A 25,865-nucleotide genomic window follows, 5' to 3' on the forward strand; every position below is an offset into this window, starting at 1 on the left:
CTGGGAACAGATGTTCACTCCATATGTATCCAGAGATATGACCCTAAGTCAAGGCTGATACAGGGACACAATAGCTCTAGAAGCGAGAACATTGATACCCCATTTAATAAGTCTCTGACTTTGGATTCTGACCCTAGTGCATCCTAATTAAGTAAATCTGGCCACACAAACTGCATTAGTTTGCTAGGGTTGCCGTAACAAAATACCACAGCCTAGGTGATTTACACAACGGAAGTTAATTTTTGTACAGTTCTGGAGGCTAGAAGTTGAAGATCAAAGTGCTGGCAGGGTTGGTTTCTCCTGAGGTCTCTCCTTGGCTTGCAGATGGCCACTCTCTTACTGCCTTGTCACACAGTTGTCCTTCTGTTCATATGTGCCCCTGGTGTCTCTCTGTGTGTCCAAATTCCTTCTTCTTGTAAGGACACCAGTTAGATTGGATTAGCGCCTGCCCATATGTCCTCACTTAACCTTAATTACCTCTTCAAGGGCCCTACCTCCAAATACAATCTCATTCGTAGGTTCTGGGGGTTAGAACTTCAGCATATTAATTTTGTCAAACAGAAAAAATTAGTTTTGTCGAACAGAAAAATATGATAATAACATGTAACCTATAAGACATATAATTCTTATATATGATGTGAAATGATAATACTTGACATATATAATGTTCTTTTCTAAAAAATCTATACAATGTTTTCCATAGTACCTAACCTACAATAGAAACTAAATAAAGTGTATCTGTCATGGCTTTGTTCTCTATCAGTTTAGCTAAACTGGGATTATATTTCTAGAATTCCCTTCCCTGTATTGTCCTGGTTAGGTTTGGCATGCGATTTTGAAGGCAGAAGTGGAGAAGACAGACAAAATGTCAGTGTACGGTACTGGGCACTAGGGTAGCACACGTCTGACTCAGCAGATTCTCAAGCTCACCATGTTGGCACAGAGCAGGATCCCACTCACAGCTCCTTCAGCAACCATAAGATGTGCTCCTTCAGAATGTCCAAGTCCCGGGCCAGGTCCACGCACAGCCATGTGACAAAGGGCATCAGCTTCTCCTGCAGGTTATCTGCCACATGGAAAATTGAGGTGGGAGAGCCAGGTACAGGCTCCTTTTGGATTCCAGCATATTCCTGGTCTCTTCCACTTCACTTCCAGCTTTCCTTTCCATCACCCGATGCAGAGACAAGAGCTCTTCTATCATCTCTATTGTTTTATATGGTCTAACCCCTGTAATAACTCCTCCGTTACTCTGTGGACTGTTAGTGGTTCTGCATGTCTGACGGGAGCTCTTATTTTTACCCATGATAAGACCTTGAGTATATTTTAAGCTTGTGTGCGTCAGTTTTCTCTTTTTAAAAATAAGAATAATAATATTCACTTCATAAGGTTGTTGTTACGATTAAATGAATGTACCTGAATAGTGTGTTTGGCATAAAATAAACTTTTAAAATATTAATCTCTATGTAGTCATAAAACAATTATTCGTTGTGCTAACCTTAAGTGAATAACATTGCTTTGGATTTTAGAAGAAACACATATAGGCATTTCAACACCTATTCCAGAGACCCTTATTTGATGAATTCCCCCTCTCCTACCCCCATGTATTTCTTGAACTCAAACCACTCTTGTGGCTTGCAAAGATTCATAAATGGCAGATAATGATGAGATCCAAAAAGTCTGACGTGGTTATAAAGAGAAGACTCCTTGGTGTAATGTTCCCTGACCAAAAAAAAAATGAATAAAATCATCTTCAACAGTGGCACAAATATGGTTATACTGACTTTAAACTCTTCCAGCACAGACACAAGGAATAAAACCTTGTTCCCTTAGAATTGGAGAGATGCGTCTGAGACAATCCATATGTCCTCACTTAGAGCCTCATGATGTAACAATTTTTTGTCTTTTTTTTTTTAGGATATCTAGTTATAATATCAAATACACACACATGTATACACATACACACTTAAATTTCTTTCCTCCATATATCTACATACTTATCTTTATCCTCCGTTCTTTTAACAGCTTGTATATCTATCTTCTCTACCATCTTTTATCTACAGGCATACTTCATTTTATTACACTTCATTTTACCACCCTTCACAGATACTGCATTTTTTACAAATTGAAGGTACGTGGCAACCCTGCATTGTCCGATGACGGTTAGCATTTTTTAGTAATATTTTAAAACTAAGGTATGTACATATTTTAAACATAATGCTATTGCACACTTAGTAAACTACAATATAGCATAAACAGAACTTTTATATGCACTGGGAAACCAAAACATTTGTGTGACCTGCTTTATTGTGGTGGTCTAGAACCCAACTGGCAATATCTCTGAGGCATGCCTGTATTGATCTATTTGCCTGTCTATGCATGTAACTATCTTACCATCTAAATTTCATCATATTTTTCTCTATGTAACATTACTGATAAGGAGAATAGGAAAAATGGCACATATCTCACACAACTGTGATTGCTACATAACCAAAGAATAAAAGCAATTTGGGTCTAAAACTCAAATGGCAATTTCCAAGTCCAATGAATCCAGGAAGTACAACTATTAAGTCCATTAAGCACAAATATAAAAATTAAAGAAATAACATTAATACACACATAAAGACTCTAAGAACCCCTACCAGCTCTGAGAGGCAAGGAGGTCATGACAGACACCAAAAATATATTGACAAATGTGTCCCACATTCATTTTCAGCCAAGACTTCAGGATTTCACAAACGCATGTTTCAGAGCTGCCCTGACATGCAGTGAATTCATTTCTCTGACAGGCGAATGTGGGCAAAGGCTGAACTCTATGTGCTTTTTCTCTCTAGCCCCTTTTAATTCATGATTTCCTGAAATGGCTATGTAACAAAACTTGTAACACTGTGGGTATTGATGCTAATTCACAGAGCTCTAGACACAAGCATGGCTTGAATAACTTAAGAATGATTTGTCCTTTTGCATCTAGAGTCAATAAATGTGTTGAATCCTAAAATATTAATTCTTAGGTGAGGACAAAGAGATAGAAAGACAACAGGATCATGGAATTGTCTGGGTAGTATTCCCCCTTTGTTTCTCAACTTCCCATCTGCGATCAATGTTTTTGTTAAGTGTTTTGATTTTCCTTAGAAATGCAGGTTTACTGATATGAGAATACTTTTCAGTATTTCAAGTACAGAAGATTACTTGAATAGAAAGCAGTAGATGTCTTATCTTTTCAGAAATGTTCACGGTAGACCTGGAAGAAGTATTATTCGCCATAGGAACTTTCTCTGGCAACAGGGAAGTTGGTGTAATTTCCAGAGAGGTAACCCAATGTATCCAGAAATAGGAAGAATCAAAATGTGAGTAGAAGACATATTTCTGAAGAACTTAAAGAGACACTAGGATAATCAAATTGAGCTTAATGTGATAATCAAATTGTTAACCCAATTGAGTTTAATTCTAATGAGTGAGCACAGGGGAGAAAATGGAGGGAAAAAATAAGAAGGAAAGAAACAGAATGTTAGCCTTAGCTACTGTTATGAACAGGCTTAGAAACCACTGTTTAATTGGTACATTGATGGAATGACCTGGTTTAAAGGCACAGGTTGACATATATAGTCAGTGTTGCTTCTTCACTTAGATATTGTTAATGCTGAGTCAATGCTTTAATTTTAATCTTCTAGAACACCAATTCAAATTATGAGATACTCATGAATGGGAGATACAGGTCTCTAAATTAATCCCATTCCACACGGAGTGACCCTGTTCACCAGTGGGGATGGAGTTAGGGGCAGAGTGTTAAATTTGTTTTCAATAGGTTCAAATTTAAGGTACTTATGTAACTTACTGAAATATATTTTTGTAATATTCTATTATATAGGACAAAAGTGACACCAACATTACAACTTGTAAAATCAAATGAGGTATTTCATCACATTCTCTTGTGATTTATACAATTCTGAAAAATTTTTATTGGCTAGTGATTGAGAATTCATCTTCTACAAAGAATTCAAAGATTTCTAGTATTTATATGAAATTCCTAAGTCGACAGACCAAATCTACAAGAAGAGACCATTGAAAACACCTAGTTTATGTTGGCCATGAAACCCCAAAACAGGAGTGGGTCTGAAGCTCCTGAGCCAGTTCTATAATGAGTAGTTCTAGAATTTTAACTATTTTCAAAGTGAATGAAAGTTGGATTTATATATACGTGTGTGTGTGTGTATATATATATATATATATATTTTTTTTTTTTTTTTGCCACACCACAAGGCTTACAGGATCTTAGTTCCCCAACCAGGGGTCAAACCTGGCCTCCGGCAGTGAAGGCACAGAGTCCTAACCACTGGACCGCCAGGGAATTCCTCTCTATATACTTTTAATAACTTCCCTAAGCTATCCTACCTGCATTCATGTATTTTTATGGGTTGATATTTAGCCCAAAGAACATTAAAATTAAAGACATCAGGTATATGAATTGACCTAAAAATAGTAAGAATCCCATTAGGGACAATACAATCAATTAATTATAGTATTGCATTATCACCTAGTTGATTAATAAAATATCACCTTATAATTTAGAGAGTACAGAAGAGTAAGCATTAAAGCAAGATTTGATAGAAGGAGTTTTCTCATCACAGAAGGCATTCAAATAAACCTTGTTTATATCCCCATCATTATACCCCAAACTTGTTCTGAGCCACAGTGCAGAAATAACATTAATGGCTCTTGTAAGGCTAATTCGTTTTAGGTACCTCTCACAGTTAACTGCCAATAATTTTCCCATTTGGATACTCCAGTAATTTCTAAGCCATAGATCATTTAGGGAGACCTTTGGGAATCACTAAAATCCACATATCAGAAATCACTGCTTCACAGATACAAGATTCAGCTATTACACCAACTGTCTATGTATTCCTACTGGAGGTTTACCTTCCTTATGTAGAACAGAAACTACATAATCCTCACCCCATCTTAGAGTTTTGGAACCACAGCTGTTACAGGCATTCATATCAGGTAGAGCAGCTGGATTTCTTTTAAAAGTGTTTATTTCAATCCTCATGATTTCCCGCCCATGTTTTCCTAAAGAATTCCAATTTTGTTCGTCAGCCCGAATCAAATAAGACAAAAAAGATAATCAAATCCATCAAGATATGTTTTTCCCTTTCTCACTTTGCATCTCTCCTTTGAAATAGAGAAATTCTGCCAAATCCTTTTAAAATCTAGCTGAGAGAGAGGAAGAAAGCCACAACCTCTAAATTATAAAAAAGACGTATGTTAGGTTTAAGACAGTTTGTCAGTATGAACATTCTTTGATTTTTTAAGCTTCTGTGACATAAACTGTTTCTTTAATAATAACAAAATATGAAAATGAATCTCTTTATTAGTTGAGGAATCTTCTTTATATGGGATGAAAATACGTATCGGGCAGTGACAAGAATAACAAGCTAATCCATGTAAGCTATAGTCAACATAATTTTTAATTTGCTCATTAGAAATTGAAAATTTGACTATTTAGCTGCGTGCTAAATTAACATGTGACCTAACATAGATTCAAAAATCTCTTCTCATTAGACATGTGTTTGTAAAGCTTTTATAGTATAAAATTATGCAGTTCTGAAAGATACTTTTTAAAAATAGTTTCTGGGATCATATAAATGTCTGAATTTCCGAAAGGGCATATAATATGCATTTATCAAATTCTGGCATATTAATACTTTAAAGACTCTGAAGTATGAAAAGCATTTCACTTTTTTTAATTCAGTGTTTATCAATTAAATTTGATTTGATTTGTGGCAGTAGATCTATTTTGAGCACAGATTGGAAGATGCTGCCATAGGTCTATTGTATAATAACAAACCAATGAAATACACAGGAGAATAAAAGTAGAGAGTATTATATAGTTGCTGCCTCCATTCCTGACTGTCTGCCTGCCACCTGAACACTTCATTCCAAAAGCCATTAGGCATGTCTGGGCGAGGTAAGAATCCATGGAAAGGCAGGAAGGTGGAGGGAGAGTGGAACAGCAGATAAACATTTGTGTCAGGGAGTCAGGGGATGGGCAGAGGGAGCAAATGGAAATCACTTACTATGGCAGTGAGGGATGATCCAAATAACAAATATATTGAGTGTAAAGAAACAGGGTTCTCACTGTTGGAGAAAAAGAAACAATTAGAAGGAACCCGGTGGTGTTGCTTTAGAGTTGGAGGTACTGAGGTAGTGCATGTGGGGTCCTGGATTTGATCCTTTCACTATAAAAAGACTTTACTGGGACAATTGGAGACATTTGACTGAGGTCTGTGCATCCAATGCAATGGTGTATCACTATTAATTTCCTAATTTTGATGGCTGTGTTGTGCTTGTGTAGAAAAAACACCCATGTGGGAAAGACTGACTGAGGTATCTCATGGTAATTGGGCATCATCGCAGCAATGTACTCACTTATAGTTCAGGAAAAATACATTTGGACTACAACTGCAACTTTTCTCTAAGATTAAATTTATTCCAAATTAAAGATAATGAACAACACAAAAGAAATAGAATGTATTTTATATGGGCCTTCCTCCAAAAGAGGATTTGAAGACTTTTACCATAAAAGAACAAAATTACAAAGAAAAGACATACTACTAATGGTAAGAGAAGACAGGAGAGTGAGAATGACACATAGAAGGGACAACACAAACTATTTTCAAATGTTGGCATTTTCCTTTTGGCTGAGTTACTGTTTCAAGTAGAGTAAGTTCACTTGCATACTGTGTACTGACAGCCTCGACCTCTTCAGTTACGAGCCTTTGGAAAGCAGTGAGACTTGCCTTTCCAAAATATATTTTACTAAGTAATCTCTTGACCTTCTGATTTTTTGATTAATATTTTTTGATGGAGAGTGCATTCTTTTTTTGCATTCACTACCAGGAAATCCAGAGTCAATCCCGGTTACTCTCTGTAGTTTCTATCTTTAACATATTAACAGCACTTCAGCCCCAGTTAGTCACCACATGGCTCTCAATTAATTTTATTGTGATTTGAATTTCTATGTGATGTATTGTTCTTACATTTTTAATGTGCTTATAGTCCTATCTTAAACACTGTGTAATACTTCACCCAAACTTCTCTTTGTCCAACTCCTGTCTCAGCTCCTCAATTTAATTTGCAAAGTATGCTGACCTCAAGAGCTCTTCCACCTTGGAAAAATAGTAACTATTATAAATAGGCAGCAGAATCATAGGGCATATATAAACAAAATTCTCTAGAGATATTATCAAAAATTAGTACAGCATACTGGTTAAACCCATGGGAGGAAGAGCCAGATGTCTGAATTTAAATCCGTTCTCCCACTTAATATCTGGATTTGGATTAGCTATTATTTCCCCTATGTTTTCTGATTAAAAATAAAGAGAAATAGAGAAGTTAACATCGGTACTAATGTAGGATTGTTGTGAATATTGCAAGCATTTAACACAGCTTTGGGGATATAGCAACTTTTTAATACATATTGATCATCATGAGAGTAGCCTTGAATCTCAAAGAAAACTAAGAAAATCACCAGTGCTGTGTTTTATATAACTGTGTACTCAACAATGCAATCATGCCCACCAGCTTAAGCCCTACTTGGCTTTCTGATCCTTTTATTCCCATCTTCACTACTATGCCCTTTTGAATAAAATAGGCTTCATTCCAACATGTACAACTGCGAAACATAAAGTTAAGGCTTGTCAAGCAATTTTTCATTGACCAAGGCATTCATATCCTATACGCAATTTATTGAATCATACTAGCAGAAGTAGCTTGAAAATGGATGTTTGTAAAGAAACTAATATCAATTGAGCACCAACTCTATGCTATGCTAAGTTATTTAAATATAATCATTGAATTTTTCCAAACATACTTTCTTAGGTAGGGATGCTTGTGCACACTACACAGATAGAGAAGATGAGGCTTAGATGGGTCATGTCACTAACACAAGTAGAAAATCTGCAGTCAAATAATCTGAGACTCTACTTCGAAGCTAAATACAAAGTTCATTTTACCTGAACCCAGGTGTGGACACACAATCAGGGTTAAGTATCCCTCACCCTAATATCCAGTAGCAAAAAAATATCTATTTAAAGTGTCTGGAACTTAATAAATGTAGGCAAATTTTCACTGAAAAACCAACTTCAACGATGCTAGTTTGGGATCCATAGTAAAAACCAGACAAGCTTGCACATCACTCTTTATGTGGTATTGCTATAGAAGTGAATTCTCATCAAGTTCTGAAATTCACAGTAGAATATAAAAGAGCTCTGTCTACAGCTTCCAAATATGATATTTCTAAAATAATTTGGCTGCCATTTGGGCAAATATATATGTGTGTTTTGTCTTGACAGCTTGTCAACTGGCAGACAGTTCTTGAATATCACATTCATTTCAATGTAATATTGGTAAATTTCTCAATTAGAATTTTATTTTTCACTTTCTGCACAATGAAATCCCCCAGTCCTTGCTGGCATTCTTCAGGGTGTACAGGTGCAGGTGTTGGCATTTCTGCAGTAGCAAAGGAAGAAAAATGAAAGAAGGAAGGAGGGGAGGGAAGAGACAGGCTGGGAGAGAACAGTGGTAATGGGGAGAGAAAGGAGATAGGAGCCGACCTTCATCCTGATATTCACCTTCATGGAAATGAAGGGAATAATTCACACTTGACAATAAAATAGTGCAGCTGCCTCTGCCTCTCTTTAACCAGAGAGGCTGGAGTCAAACAGAAACCAGACACCTCTGTAAAATCGATACAGAGGAAAGGTCCAAAGGTACGATGGGAAATCGATTAATAAAAATAATTTTTAAAACCACGACAACCAATTATTGAACACTTATTTATGACACACCCTGACTTTGTATTTTATCACGCAGTTCTCAAACAATGAAAGCAAGATGGAAATTGTTAACTTTGCATTGTAGCTAAGGAAAATAAGAAACAGTTTAACCTCCTTGAACTTCAAAGTCAACCAGATAATAAGGGATAGAACCAGGATTCAAAATTTCATCCACCTAACTTCAAAACCCACACTTTCAACTGCAGCATATTCCATGTGGTTTTTAGAAGAGATGCCACAAGCTAAGCATTTTTTAGAATAACTGTGTAAGTTAGTGTAGATTATTTCTTTTAGTTGCTACACTCTTATCAAGAAAAAAACTTTAGAGGAAAAATGCATAGGTGCACATACACATTGCATTATGTAACTAATACTATCATTAAATTCCTTGTCTTAGCTGAAATTGACCTTGAAGTTTGCAGACGTTTTGGGGCTTTTTTTTTTCTCAACATATTTATCAGGCACATGACTCATACACACAGGAATGGAAGCCTCTGACACATTTACAATAAATAGATATAGACTTGGCCATTAAGATGTAGAAATCATAATAATGAGGCAAAAATAGCAGCTTTCCTGTTCTTCATTCATTAGCAATTAAGATTAAGTATTCTGTATTATAGCTGGTAATAGTCCTTTAAAACCATCTTACACAAACCTGAATGAAAAGATGGATTAGGCAAGTTCTCTCCCCTAAATAAGTTGATCAAATAAGAGGAAAATAAAAAGAGAGAGAAAAAATATATAGTATTTCTTAGTCCCTGTTTACATGTCAGAATTTAAAAGAAGTACAAACATGAATGTGTTTTTGCTTTTTGTGGGTTTCTTTCTGTGGTAATAGTGATGGTAGAGAGATAAATTCCTGCTAGAAAGACCTAGAAGTTTCCCTAGAAAAAGTGTCATTTCAGCCAGCCATAGAGAAGTGATTTGATTTTGATAAGAAGGAAAAAATAAATAATAGTAGGATTCCTCACAAAAGAGATAGAAAAGGGGAGTCTTGGCAGGAGAAATACATGGGTAAAATGTGAAGACCTGAGGTCAGTTCTGATTTGCTGCTGTAATGGGTGTATCTACCAAAGTTATACTGTGGGTTAAGAAAGAAGAGATCAAATGAAGCCAACTATTTACTTAATTTTGGCCTTCAATTTATATCTCCACTTGTGTTTTTTTATTTATCACATCTTGTTCACCTGCTGCTAATTTATGTGATTTTGCTGCATAGCATGTATCCTTATAGGTTGTCTTAAATGCAATTTGAAACAAACTAGGGTATCCCTTACATCCACTGCACACTTAGGAATGACTTTGGTGATCTTAATGCCCTGGATTTTGGATCCTACCTACTACTTTTGTCAGACTAGGAAGAGCTCTAAAATACCTTTTATTCTAGTATAAAGTCTGGGGTCAGGGATTTCCTGTATCAAGGCCAGAGTCTGGGGATAGATAAGCAAATCCAAAAAGGGGAGGAAAAAGTAGAAAATCATGTTTTGAAATATATTCTGTTCTGTAAAGTATAATGAATATTTCAATGGCTCAGAAAAACTGGGAGTGAGTCATTGGTGATAGCAATGCTCCTTTAAAAAGCTCGGTTAAAGTACGATGGTCACAGCTCAGAAGCCTCTGGTAACTGTGATTTCCTAATTCACTCTAGACTCGACCCACCAGCTCAATCCAATATCTGGCTGACTACAGACCTAGACGGTTTTCTACTTCTCTGTGTGCTGCATCTGCATGTGAATATACACAAACAAATAATTAAACATCAAGAAAATATCAATAGGATTAGTCTGGCATGTTGGAACAAATCTTGATAAATCCGCCTCAGTAACAATACTCGAACTACAGGTCTATGAGAGGAATACAAATTCAGCCTATTGAAGTACTGTCGTGTAAGGAGAGATATTTTAATAAAACTGCTTCGTCAGTTCCTATTACTAAGGGACTAAAGCTATTGAGCTGTGGAACTGAGGCCAAAAAAGGGGATTTGGAAATGCAAATTAGAGATAAGACGGTAATAAATGTCTTTTATTCAGCCACACACTATCCCTGATGCCAGGAGCTATTTTAAATATGATTCTTAATAGTTCTGTGAAATTGGAAGCATACATACCCAAAATGGACATCTCTGGCACGGTAGCATGATAGGGTCCGTTGAGAAACTCTGGTGCATTGTCGTTGATGTCTTGAACTTTGATAATAAATTCAGAAGGAGGCTCAAGAGGCTTATTTGTCTCCCAGTCCACTGCCTGAGCTGTTAGGGTATACTCAGCTTTTTCCTCTCGGTCAAGTCTTTTTATAGCATGGATATCTCCTGTTATGTCATTTATTTGAAAGATGGTCCCAGCTCCATCGCCTGATAGGATATATTTGATTTTTTTGCTCCCAGGATCCAGGTCTGTATGTAACTAAAACGAAAAGGGACATTGGTTAGTGATGTGGCAATTTGCAAAGTATGTTTTACTACTTCATGTTTCAATATAAAGTTGTTTCTTTCTACATTGATTGTAACTTCATCAATTTCTGCTAACAGTAGCTGTACAAAGAGTCTATGCAACTGTATGCATATCAAGTAAAATATAATGAAATTCAGACAAATATGTTTGAACACTTTAAAAATATACTCTGGCCTGTTCAGTATAAACTGATATGCATTTAGAATGATAAAAAGACCAGGAGAAAATACAAAAATACATGTATTCTTTTCAATTTGTTAATACATTTATTTAAAGTTATTATTATTAGTTACCTTTTATGGGTTACTATCTGTGTGCCAAGAGCTATTTGAATCACTTCTCATATGATAATCCCCTTATTTCTTCCAAAAGTCACTGAGTTAGAATATTTCATATGAAACATGGGAAAAGGGAAGTTTGACAAGGCATATTATAACATCTCCAAGGTTTCCATTTGATGGACTCAAGTGTAGTAGACCTAAAATTCAACGCAGATCTGGCTGCCATATTCATAAAAACAGAAATAATTCTAATAATCTGATATATATTAAGATCTTATGTTTGTGTAAGGCTTTTTTTTTTCCTCTTTGATTTACACAATTCTTCTGGTCCAGGAAAATTATTCCCATTTTACAAAGATGACTGAGGCCAGATTATGGGAGCATATTTTCCAGAAATGGGACTTCTTAGAGAAATGAAAACTTCGCAGCAGGGATCCAGATCCATCTTAGGTCATGGCAACAAATATTTATTGAACACCTACTCTGCCTAAAACATTTTAGTAGGTACTGGGGAAAACAGAATCCCTGGCTTTCACATTTTCACAGTTTATTCTTTAGAGGGAGACTCCTGATATATGGTGCTTCTTTTTTATACTATGTTGACTCCTGTTAAAAAAACTAAAATAAAACAAGAATATATATATTTTTAGTTTATATTTTTAAAAGGAAAATTAATTGAATTATATTTGCAAAATACTGCTTAAATGTACATATTTTCGGCTTAACTCAGTTACTTAAATGCCAGTATAGTTATAGTTCTTGCACCATGAGATTTCAAACACTTGTTCCTTAAAAAATATATATACGTATATATTGGAAAAAAAAGTCTTGTGGAAAGAAACTCCTAGAAACTCAAAAGACATTGCATTCTCTTGGGGTCACTTTCATTCAGTGATCGCGTTCTTTGCCAATTTAAATTGTATTTAGTGCCTCAATAAATGCAAAGATTTTTTAAAAGACATAAAACAGCAACAAAGCATCCAAATGCATCTAGATCTCCTATTTTACTTTTGAATACTTTAAAAAGTTAAAGCATAAGATTACATCAAATACTTACCGAATATCAAAATGTATCCCTTTCATTATTGTATTGAACTTATTAACAAGAGCAAATATTGAAATGCCACTTTATCTGAATGAATGTAGGATTATAATTCATTAATATGATATTAATCCTAATTTATGACCATTTTAATTTATGTGCATTTTAACATTTCCATTAGCATTTTTATTAAAAAAGAAAAATTTGAGTAAAATATGACTCATGGATGTTTCCATTCATATACAGGCATTCCTGAGACACAGAGGTATTGATACGTGTCACTCTTGCCCATCACATTTTTGCTATCAAAGTTTAAGACATTCAAAATGCTGCTACTATTACTTATATTAGAACTTATTTTGCACCATATTTTCCTTACATTTATCAATAGCTTCTGATTACTAAATCGTATCGTACTCCCAGGTTTTGATGATCCTTTGTGTTTAGAAATAACTGAGGGAGAAGGGAAAAGCATAGGTTTTGAACAAACACAAAGCTAAGACTCAGGTCTCTCTAACTATATAAACTGGAGAAATTAACACATTTATTTGAGCTTCAGTTACTTTGCCTCTAATATGGGGATAAAACATCTACCCTGCAGAATTGGTTTTAGAATCTGAGATGATCTATTTGAAAAATAGAGAAAAATGGAAGTTGGCACATTAAATGCACAATAACTAAAACCATTTTTACTTCATAGCATCCTCAACTATATACAACTATCTGAAAACACTATAATAAAGCCCAGTTGCAAGCTGAGTGAAAAGTTCCCAAGATTCCATCCTGAAAAAACTCTTAGCAAACACTGTGTGCTTCCGCTTTCTTCTGAAATTTATTTTTAGCAAATCTCAGCAAAATCCAGAGCCCTCATGATCTTGAAAGGCAGAGTACTGCGTTTCTATGTTCACTCATTTCATCCTGTTATGTGGATCACACACACTCACACACACTCTTGCACATGGCTTGTTCAGGTAACCAACTTGACATTACAAATAAAAGACCTGTGAGTGTGTAAGAATAGCAATTTACAGGCAGCAAATGCTCATAAAACTCCAGGTCTGGACCTCAGGCTTCGGAATACATGATGATAAGCTGCTGCTTTTTTGGTTGGTCTTCACATATCTGTTAAAACCTGCTCACTTCAATGCATCAAGACTGTTCTTGTCAACTTATCCCACCCCAGGACCCTCTCTGTGAGATTATGGTACCAAAGGTATCCCAAACGCACCACATTTTCACACATTGTGCATCATCTGAAAGTGTGAGGACCACCTCTCCCAAGAGCTGCTTCTGCTAATTAGAGCAGCATAAGGGCCACATGCAAACTGGCTGAGATGTTAAGACTGGTTGGCCTGGCTGTGGTACAAAAAGACCTCATCCATTCACTGATTAAATATGCACAAAATATGATTACAAACAACAGACATGGTCTCTGCCCTCAAAGACCCATAGGTTAGTGGGAGATAAAAACAAATAAACAGAAAATACTTGCTGTTGTTATTGTTATTATTACTACCACATGTACTGACTACTTATTACCTGGTAAACATTTTATTCAATACATGTATACATGTAACGTTTTTCTCACAGCCAACCAGAGGACACTTTGCCATTTCACCCATGAAACAGTTAAGATTCAGAGATTTTTAGGGAACTTTTCCATAGAATGTACTATCAGCAAGTGGTGATCTTAACAGCAGAAGCTTTAAAGGAAATTTCCTGGATTCAAATGCATGCTCTAAAGGTTTGAGTGCATATATTAAGTTTACTTAACTCAGAAAGTGGAGTATGGAGGAACAGAAAAGGCCACTACAAACAAGTAATGATGAACTCCAGATCTCAAAGAGGGAGGGAATGGGTAAAGATCCAGAGATAAGAGAGAGCATACTAAGTGAGAAAAGCTAAAGATGATTTAACATAGCACTGACTTTAGGAGAAGACGCAAGAAATAAGAATCAAAAGCAAGGCAGGGGTCAGATTACACAGAGTTGTGAAGGCAAGATAGAATTCAGATTTGACTATAAAGCAACAAGAGTCCATAAACACAAGGTTTCAGTAAGAAGCCTGGCATCATAATAGTTTTGTTTTACTAAATCACAGTGCTTGGTGTGTGCCCATAAGCAAAAGTCTCAGAAGCAAAGGGAAAGGTCAGAGGGAAAACTTGGACACCAATTCACAAAGCTACCTCAGTCTGGGTTCCCAAGCTCAGCCCAGCACCCATGATCTGTCTCATCTACAACCAGATGGATCCCGGTGGTCACTCACAGCAGCTTTGTAGGAGAAGCACCGAGTGTCAGGTATGCAACGAGCGGTCCCCGTCATTCATATTAAGTCTTTGATTTGAGGGATCATAACGGGACTGCTACATAATTGAGTTGAACTGTGAGTATCAATATAATTACACCTTCACTATCTTTCATATATTTTCAAAATATCCCTTAATTAAAATACAACTTTAAACTTTAAAAGCCACGGGAAGAAGCTTTTGCATTTCCACTCTCCTTTGCATTCCCAACTGCCTAGTAAGGTGCCTGTCATGTTGTTGGAGCTCAAACAATATTTGTGGAGTAAGTAAGGTGAATGCAAAACAAGGGAAGGAAAGAACATTGCCTCGTTTTATTTTCAAAACAGTAATTTAAAGAAGAGAGTAAAGAAATTTAGAAAAGTTAGGTTCAGTGAGCTAAAATCTTATCCACTCTAAACGCAAAGCCCTTGAGTTCCCTCAAACATGCATTCAACCGTAGCCCCCAGCAAAACAACTGAGACATAGTAGAGGGAACATCGATGGATGGATGGATGGATGGATGGATGGATGGCAATGGATGAATAATAGATGGACAACAGACAACAAGTATCTAATATACACACATCACTGTTCTCAGAATAAGAGCCCCCGCCACCCAAGTCTTCAACAGAATCACCCTTATCTCCCCTGTGGCTGTCAAAGAAAAAAAAAAAAAAAAGTACAAACTACTTTTCTACCTTCTCCTACAAGATTCCTGAGGACACTAAAGCACTCCTAGTACAGTAGAGCCTAGAGAAGATAAGTTCTCCTCTGAGAGCCTATTTTAATACCAAAGAATGATTTAATTACCATGCTGCCCACTTTTTCCTGGAAAGTGAGTGATGAGGAATAGGATTCAGTGAACTATGGGGGAAATCAGTACCTCATCAGAAAATCGGTTGCTCTGCCATCAGAACTTACTTTGAAGTTCCACTCCCTCTAAAAGGAAATCCTAAGAGAGTTTCTCAACTTTCCTCTCTTCCTTTAGAGAAGTCTAAGTTACAGGGAGAGAATCAGCATCTTTTGAAACCCAAAGGGGTTAACGGGGATCACTACAACATGAATCTCTATCACTGATGCCTGTTTTTCATCAATCTACTCTCCCTTGGAAAGAACAGCAAGCTTAGCACACTTAAATAAAATAAAATCTTACACTGTATACTCCGTATCTAGCAGGTGCCTGTCAGGGAGATACTGTGCTACGGGCTATCAGTCTGTCAGTGAACAGACGGATAATCTAATCCTTAAATTATAACCAATTAACGTCAAAGATGGGACCAGAAACTTAACACAGTATAAGTTTTTGACCTAAATGATAAGAATGCAGGACTTCACTCTAGATCAGATGTGTATTTAGGCTACTAGGAGAGTGAAAGGGCCGGTAAAGAAAAAGTGCAAGAGGGTATAAGAAGAGAATACTTTCATGTTTCTGAACTGTTCCTCCCCAACAAGGACCAGGAGTTTGACTTGAAATCTACTTATTTTAACTTGTAGTTCAGCCTTCTCGTGCACTATAGAACATCTCACAAAAGATGCTGACCCAACATGAAATGGTCCATTCGAGACCATTGAGTCCATCATTGTATTCAAGCAGAACTAGACAACCACTGGTTCTTCTGCTTTAGAGCTAAACGAAGCATCATATGATGGTGGGAGATGGGGTAGGAGGGGTGAGGATGTTAGGATGGACCACATAACTTGTAAAATGCCTTTATATGCTGAAATGTTATACCACATCAGTAAAACTAAATAATTATTTCATCCAGTCATGCCACTCTTTTTTTTTTCATTTATTTTACTGAAGTATTGTTGATTTACAGTGTTGTGTTAATTTCTGCTGTACAACAAAGTGACTCAGATATATATATATATATATATATATATATATATATATATATATATACTTTTTCATATTCTTTTCCTTTATGGTTTATTATAACATATCAAATATAATTCCCTATGCTATACACTAGGACTTTGTTGTTTATGTGTTCTATATATAATAGTTTGCATCTGCTAATCCCAAACTCCCAATCCTTCCCTCCACTGCTCCCCTTCCCCCTAGGCAACCACAAGTCTGTTCTTTATGTCTCAGTCACTCCACACTTAACAATTTGCAGAAACAAATTATAAAACTAAAGCCAGGTAATAGACATAAAAACACCCCAGCATATTAGTAAGATCAAGTTGGGAATACGCACTTACTCTCGTGATCATACACTCTAAGGAAATAATTCAGTCAAATGATAACAATCCTCAAAGTCATTCTCATATAAACCAAATGACCCTTAAATTTGTCTTATGGGGTGAAAGGCTAAAGAAGACACAATCCCCGATTAAAAGACTAGAACAGAGCATCCTGCACTGGAAGTGACCTCTACTTTGACAAAAATTTCTAATGTTTTACAGGAGGCAAATGTGTAGCGTCCTGATATCTCAGATGTGTGGTCTTTGCATTCCGTGTCAGCTGCTGATGTGTATATTGAACAGCTTAACGTGGCCAAGGGGACCGGTGCCCAGAGAAATAGAAAATTGGAAGCAAGTCTGAGTGAACTGCTGTTTTTGGCTGCAGGGACCTGAAATTATAGTCAGAATTAGGAATGCATTACTTGTGCTACTCCTTAAAATGGTTAAGTTCCACAAAGGGCCTCTAGGTACATTAGTCAACAATCTTCCAACAACAAGCATTGTACATGGTACATAGCAAATGCTCAGTAAAGTCTAATCGCTGTTTTGTCTGCACAGGACCTACCATAACGTCCTGTACCTTATCAGTGATTTTACAAGGATGAGAGGCACAGGTTCAGTAAATATATGGACTTTCTCAAGCTCACACGACTAACAAATAACAGAACCAGATGTAACCCAGTAAATCAGATTTCAGAGCATACACATTTTAGCATAATTCTAGAGAGATCCCCAGGAAAGCATACCTAGTTAGTCTGGGGACCTCCTATTTCACAAGATGAGAAGGAGGCAGAATGGAGAAGCCTCTCTATTCTGTCCCTATATGGCAGTAGAAATTTCCTATATATATTTAGAAGCCATTTGTATGAAATCCTGCAGTACAGTTCATCCTATAAAAGTCTGAAATAGAGTAGACATAGAAATAGAAAGGCAGTTTGCTCAACTAATAGGAATGCAAATGGAGAATATTGACAAGAAGAGGCTGGCCAGCTGTTTACCAAGCCAACATTCATGACCTTGGCAAATTTGCTACTATCTTGTCTGGACCGCAGCTTTATAGGTTTGGAAACATGATGTGTCAGCCTTATAGCAAATCCATCTCTCTTAGCCCGACTCCAATAAAGAAAGTTCCCAAGCCCAATTTTTTTAAAGGCAACGTATCAATGATAAATAGTACTTCGACTATTTAAGTGATCATGATGAGCAAAATTTCTCTTTATATAAAGACACAAGTGAAGCCAAAGTATCCTTGTTGATAGGATTCAGAGAAAGGAGAATTAGATGGATCAATTCCATAATGATGCCATGGGACAAAATAGCGTGTATGCCCATCCTACAAAAACGGTCTTAACAACGCTCTAGCATGCTTAAGTTTTGTATTCTCAGATTTTTTCTTTTCCTTTAAGTACTGAGGTGGAGGCTCTGATATTTAAGCAACCATAGGTAAAAAAAAATAAAAGACAATGAACTCCTGTCAATTGGACACATATTTTCTTATGTATGTTGATAACATCGTGGTTAACATATTAAATCTTACAGGGTTGGGAGTCAATATGTTTCTCTAAGGCAACCAAAGATTTATATAGTAGTAATTCAGATTATGGGAACCAGAATGAGAGCCTGATAAGAAATAGAAAAAACTGTAAGATACTGAGGGATTTACTTAACCTCCCCAGGTTTCAGTGTCCTTATTTGTAAAATGCTTTAATAACAGGTTTAACAACCTATCTATAGAGTATTTGTAATGATTAAAATGTGACAATAGATAATAAAGGCATGATATCTTCTAGGAGCCAAAATATTCAAATAAAACTGCATACAGGGTGGATTCTTGTGGAGATTGAATTTTGGATTACAATGATAGGTTCTGCCAAACCTGGAACTGCTTTCCAAGAAAAATGCATCTAACAACATAGACTTCAACATGCAACATTACTTTGTAGTGAATATAAGAATGTCACTTCCTTTTTTTTATTGGAGTATAGTTGCTTTACAATGTTGTGTTAGTTTCTACTATACAGCAAAGTGAATCAGCTATACATACATATATATATATATATATATATATATCTCCCCTCTTTTTTGGATTTCCTTCCCATTTAAGTCACCACAGAGCACTGAGCAGGGTTCCCTGTGCTATACAGTAGGTTCTCATTAGTTATCTATTTCATACATAGTATCAATGGTGTATATACGTCAATCCCAATCTCCCAATTCAATCCACCCGCCCCTTCCCCCTTGGTATCCATACGTTTGTTCTCTACTTCTGTCTCTATTTCTGCTTTGCGAAGAAGATCATCTATACCATTTTTCTAGATTCCACATATATGTGTTAATATAAGATATTTGTTTTTCTCTTTCTGGCTTCACTCTGTATGACAGTCTCAAGGTCCGTCCGCGTCTCTACAAATGACCCAATTTCGTTCCTTTTTATAGCTGAGTAACATTCCATTGTATATCTGTACCACATCTTCTTTATCCATTCCTCTGTTGATGGACATTTAGGTTGCTTCCATGTCCTGGCTATTGTAAATAGTGCTGCAATGAACACTGGGGTACATGTGTTTTTTTGAATTATGGTTTTCTCAGGGTATATGCCAGTAGTGGGATTGCTGGGTCATATGGTAATTCTATTTTTAGTTTTTTTAAGGAACCTCCATAGTGTTCTCCATAGCGGCTGTAGCAATTTACATTCCCACCAACAGTGCAAGAAGGTTCCCTTTTCTCCACGCCCTCCCCAGAATTTATTGTTTGCAGATTTTCTGATGATGGCCATTCTGACTGGTGTGAGGTGATACCTCATTGTAGTTTTGATTTGCATTTCTCTAATGATTAGTGATGTTGAGCATCTTTTTTTTTAAAACATCTTTATTGGAGTATAATTGTTTTACAATGTTGTGTTAGCTTCTCTGTACAACAAAGTGAATCAGCTATATGTACACATATATCCCCATATCCCCTCCCTCTTGCATCTCCCTCCTACCCTCCTTAGCCCACCCCTCTAGGTGGTCACAAAGCACCAAGCTGATCTCCTTGTGCGATGCAGCTGCTTCCTACTAGCTATCTATTAAAAAAAAATGGTTCTAACGAACCTAGGGGCAGGACAGGAATAAAGACACAGACATAGACAATGGACTTGAGGGCATGGGGAGGGGGAAGGGTAAGCTGGGATGAAGTGAAAGAGTAGCACTGACATATATACACTTCCAAATGTTGAGCATCTTTTCATGTGTTTGCTGGCCATCTGTATGTCTTCTTTGGAGAAATGTCTATTTAGGTATTTAGGTCTTCTGCCAGTTTTTGATTGGGTTTTTTGTTTTTTTGATATTGAGCTGCCTGAGCTATTTGTATATTTTGGAGATTAATCCTTTGTCAGTTGCTTCATTTGCAAATATTTTCTCCCAAGAATGTCACTTCTTGAGTCAAATGATCTTGGTACAAAGTGGCTTAAACTCTTACATTGGGCATTCTTATATTGAGCATATAGTCACATACTTGGTACTTATTCACCTGCTCAGGAAGTAATGATAGTATATGTATCTGGAAGTTTTTACTTTTTTTCAGCTTTAGTGACGTGTAATCGACAAATAAAATTGTAAGGTATTTAAAATGTACTTCGTTTTTCTTTCTTGTTACTCAAAAACTGTAAGCCTAGAAGTAGGGGGAGGGTGATGAATGTGCATTGGGCCATTGAATAAATGCTTGTGTGCTCAGGAGTGTGGGTGAATAGTAACTGTGGACCTATTACTAAAAAGAGATTTAGGTGAATGGATCAAGGAGTGGATGGATGGATGAATGACTGGATGGATGGATAAATTGGTTGATAACAGAATTAAGGGGAGGAAAATGGACAGACAGATGGTTTTATTGGGAAATGCATGCATAAAAAATAATAGATAGAGGGATGGCTAGCTGAGTAAGAGTCTCAGCCGTTTTTCCATTTAGGTTCCAAAGCACATTAAATACTATGAATGAATACATGAATGAACAGATGGACATACTGGTGAGTAGGTGGGTGGAAGGACCACAGAGTTTCTCACTAAAAGATTGATTTTGGGAAAACATAACAAATTATTCTCTCTCACAGTCCTATTTCTTGTCTTACAGTAAAGCAGACATAGGACTTGGGAGTTCAACTATAAATTATGAGAGATTCTCAGACAAAGATCTTTGGAGCATGTTTACTTTTCAACTAAACGGTCACTCTTCACAGATTTCTTTAAAAAATTTCTGTCTCAACAGATGTATAGATATAGATAGTAAAGATATAGATATGAGAGGGGGAAATTTTATGCAAAATAAATAGACAATATAGTAATATACAATATAAGCAAGGTGAATAGGACTAAAAGAAGACACCCAGGATTACTAGCCAAACAAAAGAAGTAGATTTTAAACAGATATGGATATTTAAAACAGATATTCAGGATATTATCCAAAGATCAGTTTACAGTGAAGCCTTCAGTTGTACTGTGGAAAAAGGAAAAAAGAAAGTATAAAAATGTTGTGTCAATGCCCTTTATGTTTGCAAAGAACTTGATTAACCAGAGTTCTAATAGGAGTTGAAAATATGAGATAGATTTCAGATGTGGTAATCACCATTACTTGCTAAACAGGATGTATCTTGTTATCCAAAAACTGACAAGATCACAGTGGGAAAGAACACAGTGGATAACCAAATGACAATCATCTATTCTCTCTGAAATTCCCTATTTATAAAGGCACTGTGAGATAATCAAAATGCCATGAATTTGGAAGAACACTGCAGTTGAAGTTAAAAATGAAACACATAAACCTGGGATTTAGTTTGGGCCATAGAATAGGGTGTGCCATTGGCGAATCATTTTTTTCTGTGATCAAAAAGCCTAATAATAACTTAGCTGTGTTACCCACTCCTACTCCTTGAGCATTGTAAACTGTCTCATTCAGAGCCTCCCTAAGAAAGCAGAGCGTCACGACCAAAGCACAGATTTAACAGAAATAATCACATTTCCAAGTCTGACTGCTCAATGGGTAGGTAGATGAATGGATTGATGGGTGGAGGGATGAATGGATAAATGTGTTGATAAAAAAAATTAAGAGGAAGAGGATGGGTAGGTAAACAGTTTTGTTGGAGAATGCATGGGTGCACAAAAGAGTGCATGAGAGGATGGCTAAACAGATTCACAAGCATCCTTCCTTTTAGATAAATGACAATCAAAAAACCTGATTTGAATTAAAACTAGTGGATATGATTTTGGACTTTAATTTTCCCCATTTTAGTTTCTTCTTGTTAAAATGATACTAACGAGGCCATTAGCACCATTATCAAAAAAGATTACCTGATTGTTGTAAGGATAGTTTGTACATAAAAGTCGTTTTTAATTTTTTTTTAACTCCTACTCTCCCAAGTATCATTCCTATAGTGAAGATTTGGAAATAGAACCTAATATATCATCAATGTACTGGAATTAGATGCTAATAATATAGCCTGCAATGCTATAAATATGTGTTTAAGAGTCTGTGTATGTGTGTGTGTGTCTTTACTCCATCTCCATTCTGCCAACAAAGTTTAGAAGTTAGCTGAAAAAAAATACCGAACAGTAAAAACAACCTGAAGACTGAAAATGCCCTTACTTTTCACACTATAAATAGATCTGTTGGAAATCTGTAAATCTCCTGCAATCATCATCATCATCACCATCTTTTATGAAAATAAACAGGATTTTTTCCATTTTTAAACAGAAACATAAATAATCCTTTCAAGTCCTCTGTTAGGAGGTCAATAGTTTCTCCTCAAAATTCATATGTTGAAGCCCTAAGCCCCAGTACTTCAGAATGTGAATATATATATGTGTGTGTGTATATATATATATATATATATATATATATATATATATATATACACATATATATATATATATATATATGACTGAATCACTGTGCTGTACACCTGCAACTAACATGGCATTATAAATCAACTATACTTCAATAAAAATTTAAAAAATTTAAAAAGAAAAGAATGTGACTATATCTGGAGATACAGCCATTAAAGAGGATGATTAAGTTAAAATGAGACGATTAAGATGGGTCTTGATCCAATCTGACTGGTGTCCTTATAAGAAGAGGAAGCTTAGACACACAGAGAAATATCAGGGACACACATGTACAGAGGAAAGACCATGTGAGGAGGTATGTGAAAACGCAGCAGGAGGGCAGCTACCTGCAAGCCAAGGAGAGAGACCTCAGGAGAAACCCAACCTGCTGACACCTGGACTTTTGGCCTCCAGAACTGTGAGAAAATAAATTTCTGTTGTTTAAGCTACTCTGTCTCTTGTATTTTATTATGGCAGCTCTAGCAAACGAACATATCCTCCCAAAGCATACCAGCCACTTATCAATGAATACCTTACTTATGCAAAATGGTGGCTGCAACTTACAGTGATGCTACTGATAGGCTATGATTCTAGGTGTTGTAGACAGAAAAACAGTCCCCAAAAGATATCCATGTCCTAATTACCAGAACCTACAAATATGTTGTTACCTTACCTGTCAAAAAGGCCTTTATAGATGTGACTAATTTAAGGACCCTGGAATGGGTAGATTATTCTGGGTTATCCAGGTGAGCCCAATCTAATTACATGCATCCTTAAAAAAGAACCTTTTCTGTCTGTGGTCAGAGGGAGATACGACTGCAGAATAATGGTCAGAGAGATTCAAACTTGCTGACTTTGAAGATGTAGGAAACGACCAATAGCCAAGAAATGGGTAGCCTCTAGAAAAGGAAACAGATTCTCCTCTAGAAGTTTCAGAAAAAAACACAGTCAGACTCATTTATCTTAGCCCAGTGAGACCTGTGTTGGGCTTCTGACCTACAGAATCATAATACATTCATGTATGTTAAGCTACTACGTTGGTGATAATCTGTCATAGCAACAACAGAAAACTAATATAATATTTCCAGGCAATACAATTATAAAATTGTTGAAATGTTGATCAGTTGCATATCAGATATCTAGTGACTGTGGGTAAACCTTGTATCCTTTCTAATTATACCTTCCTTCACTTATAAAATAAAGTGTATAAAGTTACTTTTCAGATGTTTTATAGCTCAAACAGCCTGTGATTATTTAGACACATCCTTCCATTTTGCATAGCTACTTTACTTTTTCAGTATACTATCATGATACTATCATGCATACTCCCTCAGAAAATATATAGTTACCCTCGCAACGCAGGCACAGGGAATAACCCATTCATTTGATTATTTAGCCATTTCTCCAGGAACACCGAGAGTTTCCTTATACTAGATACGTTTATCTTCTATTTCATTTAAGTGTCACAACAACCCTACGAGCTACATACGAGACTCCTCAGTTTACCGATTAAGAAACTACTGATTAGAATTTTAAACAACTGCTCAATATTGCGTGTAGCAAGAGATGAAGAAAGGATTCAAATCCAAGTCTATCTGCTTCTCAAGCTCATGTTCATTTTATTATTTTAGCATTGTGTGCCAGAATCAAACATGGAGGAAGAAAAACAGAAGTACGTAAAACAAAAGACTTCACTGTTCACAAAACTATAACCTGTTTAGTGACTTTTTTTTCAACATACATTTCATGTATTACCTGTTTGCTTAATAGGAGCCTTGTGAGACTTAAAGTCAAGGTCAGAGTCGTCATCCCTGTGGCACACAGGAGGAAACAGAGTCCTAGATCTAATGACCTCTGGAAACCTGTAACACCCAATTAACCTCAGAGTCCTAGGTCCCCAGACTCCTCCCATAGGGAGGAGCTTAATGATAGAAACCTCCCTGAGGTCGGGGAGGTGAGGGGACAGGAAAGGAGAAAACTTGCCCTTGCCAGTAGAAAAAGCTTTGGGGAAATCTAGCAAGCCTAGGAGATGGAGGGAGGGAGGTGAGGTGGGGGATTTGCAGATAACAATGTCAAGCTAGAGAATTATTAGACACACTTTGCAAATCACAATCTACCAGTGGGAAATATCTACTCAAATAATCACGTATTTAACCTTTCCCTGAAAAAAATAAACTAATACAACCTTCCTTTGCACCTTCACCAACACTAGTAATATGACAACATTGATTAAGTGCATAATGGATGCCCAATATGTAATTATGAATATAAGAAAAGAGCTCTACTCTATCTCCCAGTATTCTGTGTAATTGTGATAAAAAGTTCTAATGCAGATGTGCATTCACAACTTCTTCATTCATTCTGATCTTGAGAAAAATTTTATCTGGCCTGGTGGATTCTTAGGTCACTAAAAATAGATTGCATGGTCCTTTTAACCTTCTTCCTATTAATCAGATATGCTAGTTTGTTTGCAATGACAAGTTCAAGGGCTACTAAGGCAGAAACTAATAGACGTGGAAAGGAGAGAGAATAAAAGTGACAAAGAGGTTACATGGACGGGGTTAGAAGAAAAGCTTTGCTTTTTGCATATTGTTTATTTACTTTCAATGTTGGTGCATTTGAGGAGAGAGAAGAAATCTGGGGACACTTATCACTAATGTGAAAGTTTTCAGAGATACAAGAGGGGAGTCAGGTTTCTAAGAGGTTTCATTTAACTATAAAAATGTAGACTTCACTTTGGCATATGACAGAGCGATTATACTAAATGAATAAATTGCTGTTCAATTATCTTTGGATATGAGAGTGAGGGTTCTTTGAAAGGACCATGTACTGAGACAAAAGGCTCACTGCAGCTCAGCACTGCACAAATTATTTACCTATTAGTACGTGTGTGTAAAACCTGGCAATTCTGGAGCAATGGGGGAAGGCT

At 36.3% G+C, this 25,865-nt stretch overlaps 1 protein-coding gene across 1 annotated transcript in view; it reads right to left on the bottom strand.

Annotated features, from left to right (window-relative positions):
- Positions 1 to 25,865, bottom strand: part of CDH8 (cadherin 8) — a 366,357-nt gene that overhangs the window by 225,167 nt on the left and 115,325 nt on the right. Inside the window, exon 3 of the mRNA XM_036835108.1 lies at positions 10,945 to 11,239. Coding sequence (XP_036691003.1) covers positions 10,945 to 11,239 — 295 coding nt within the window. The remainder of the gene's footprint in view (positions 1 to 10,944; positions 11,240 to 25,865) is intronic.

Source organism: Balaenoptera musculus, chromosome 19, assembly GCF_009873245.2.
Source record: "Balaenoptera musculus isolate JJ_BM4_2016_0621 chromosome 19, mBalMus1.pri.v3, whole genome shotgun sequence".
Classification (NCBI taxonomy): domain Eukaryota; kingdom Metazoa; phylum Chordata; class Mammalia; order Artiodactyla; family Balaenopteridae; genus Balaenoptera; species Balaenoptera musculus.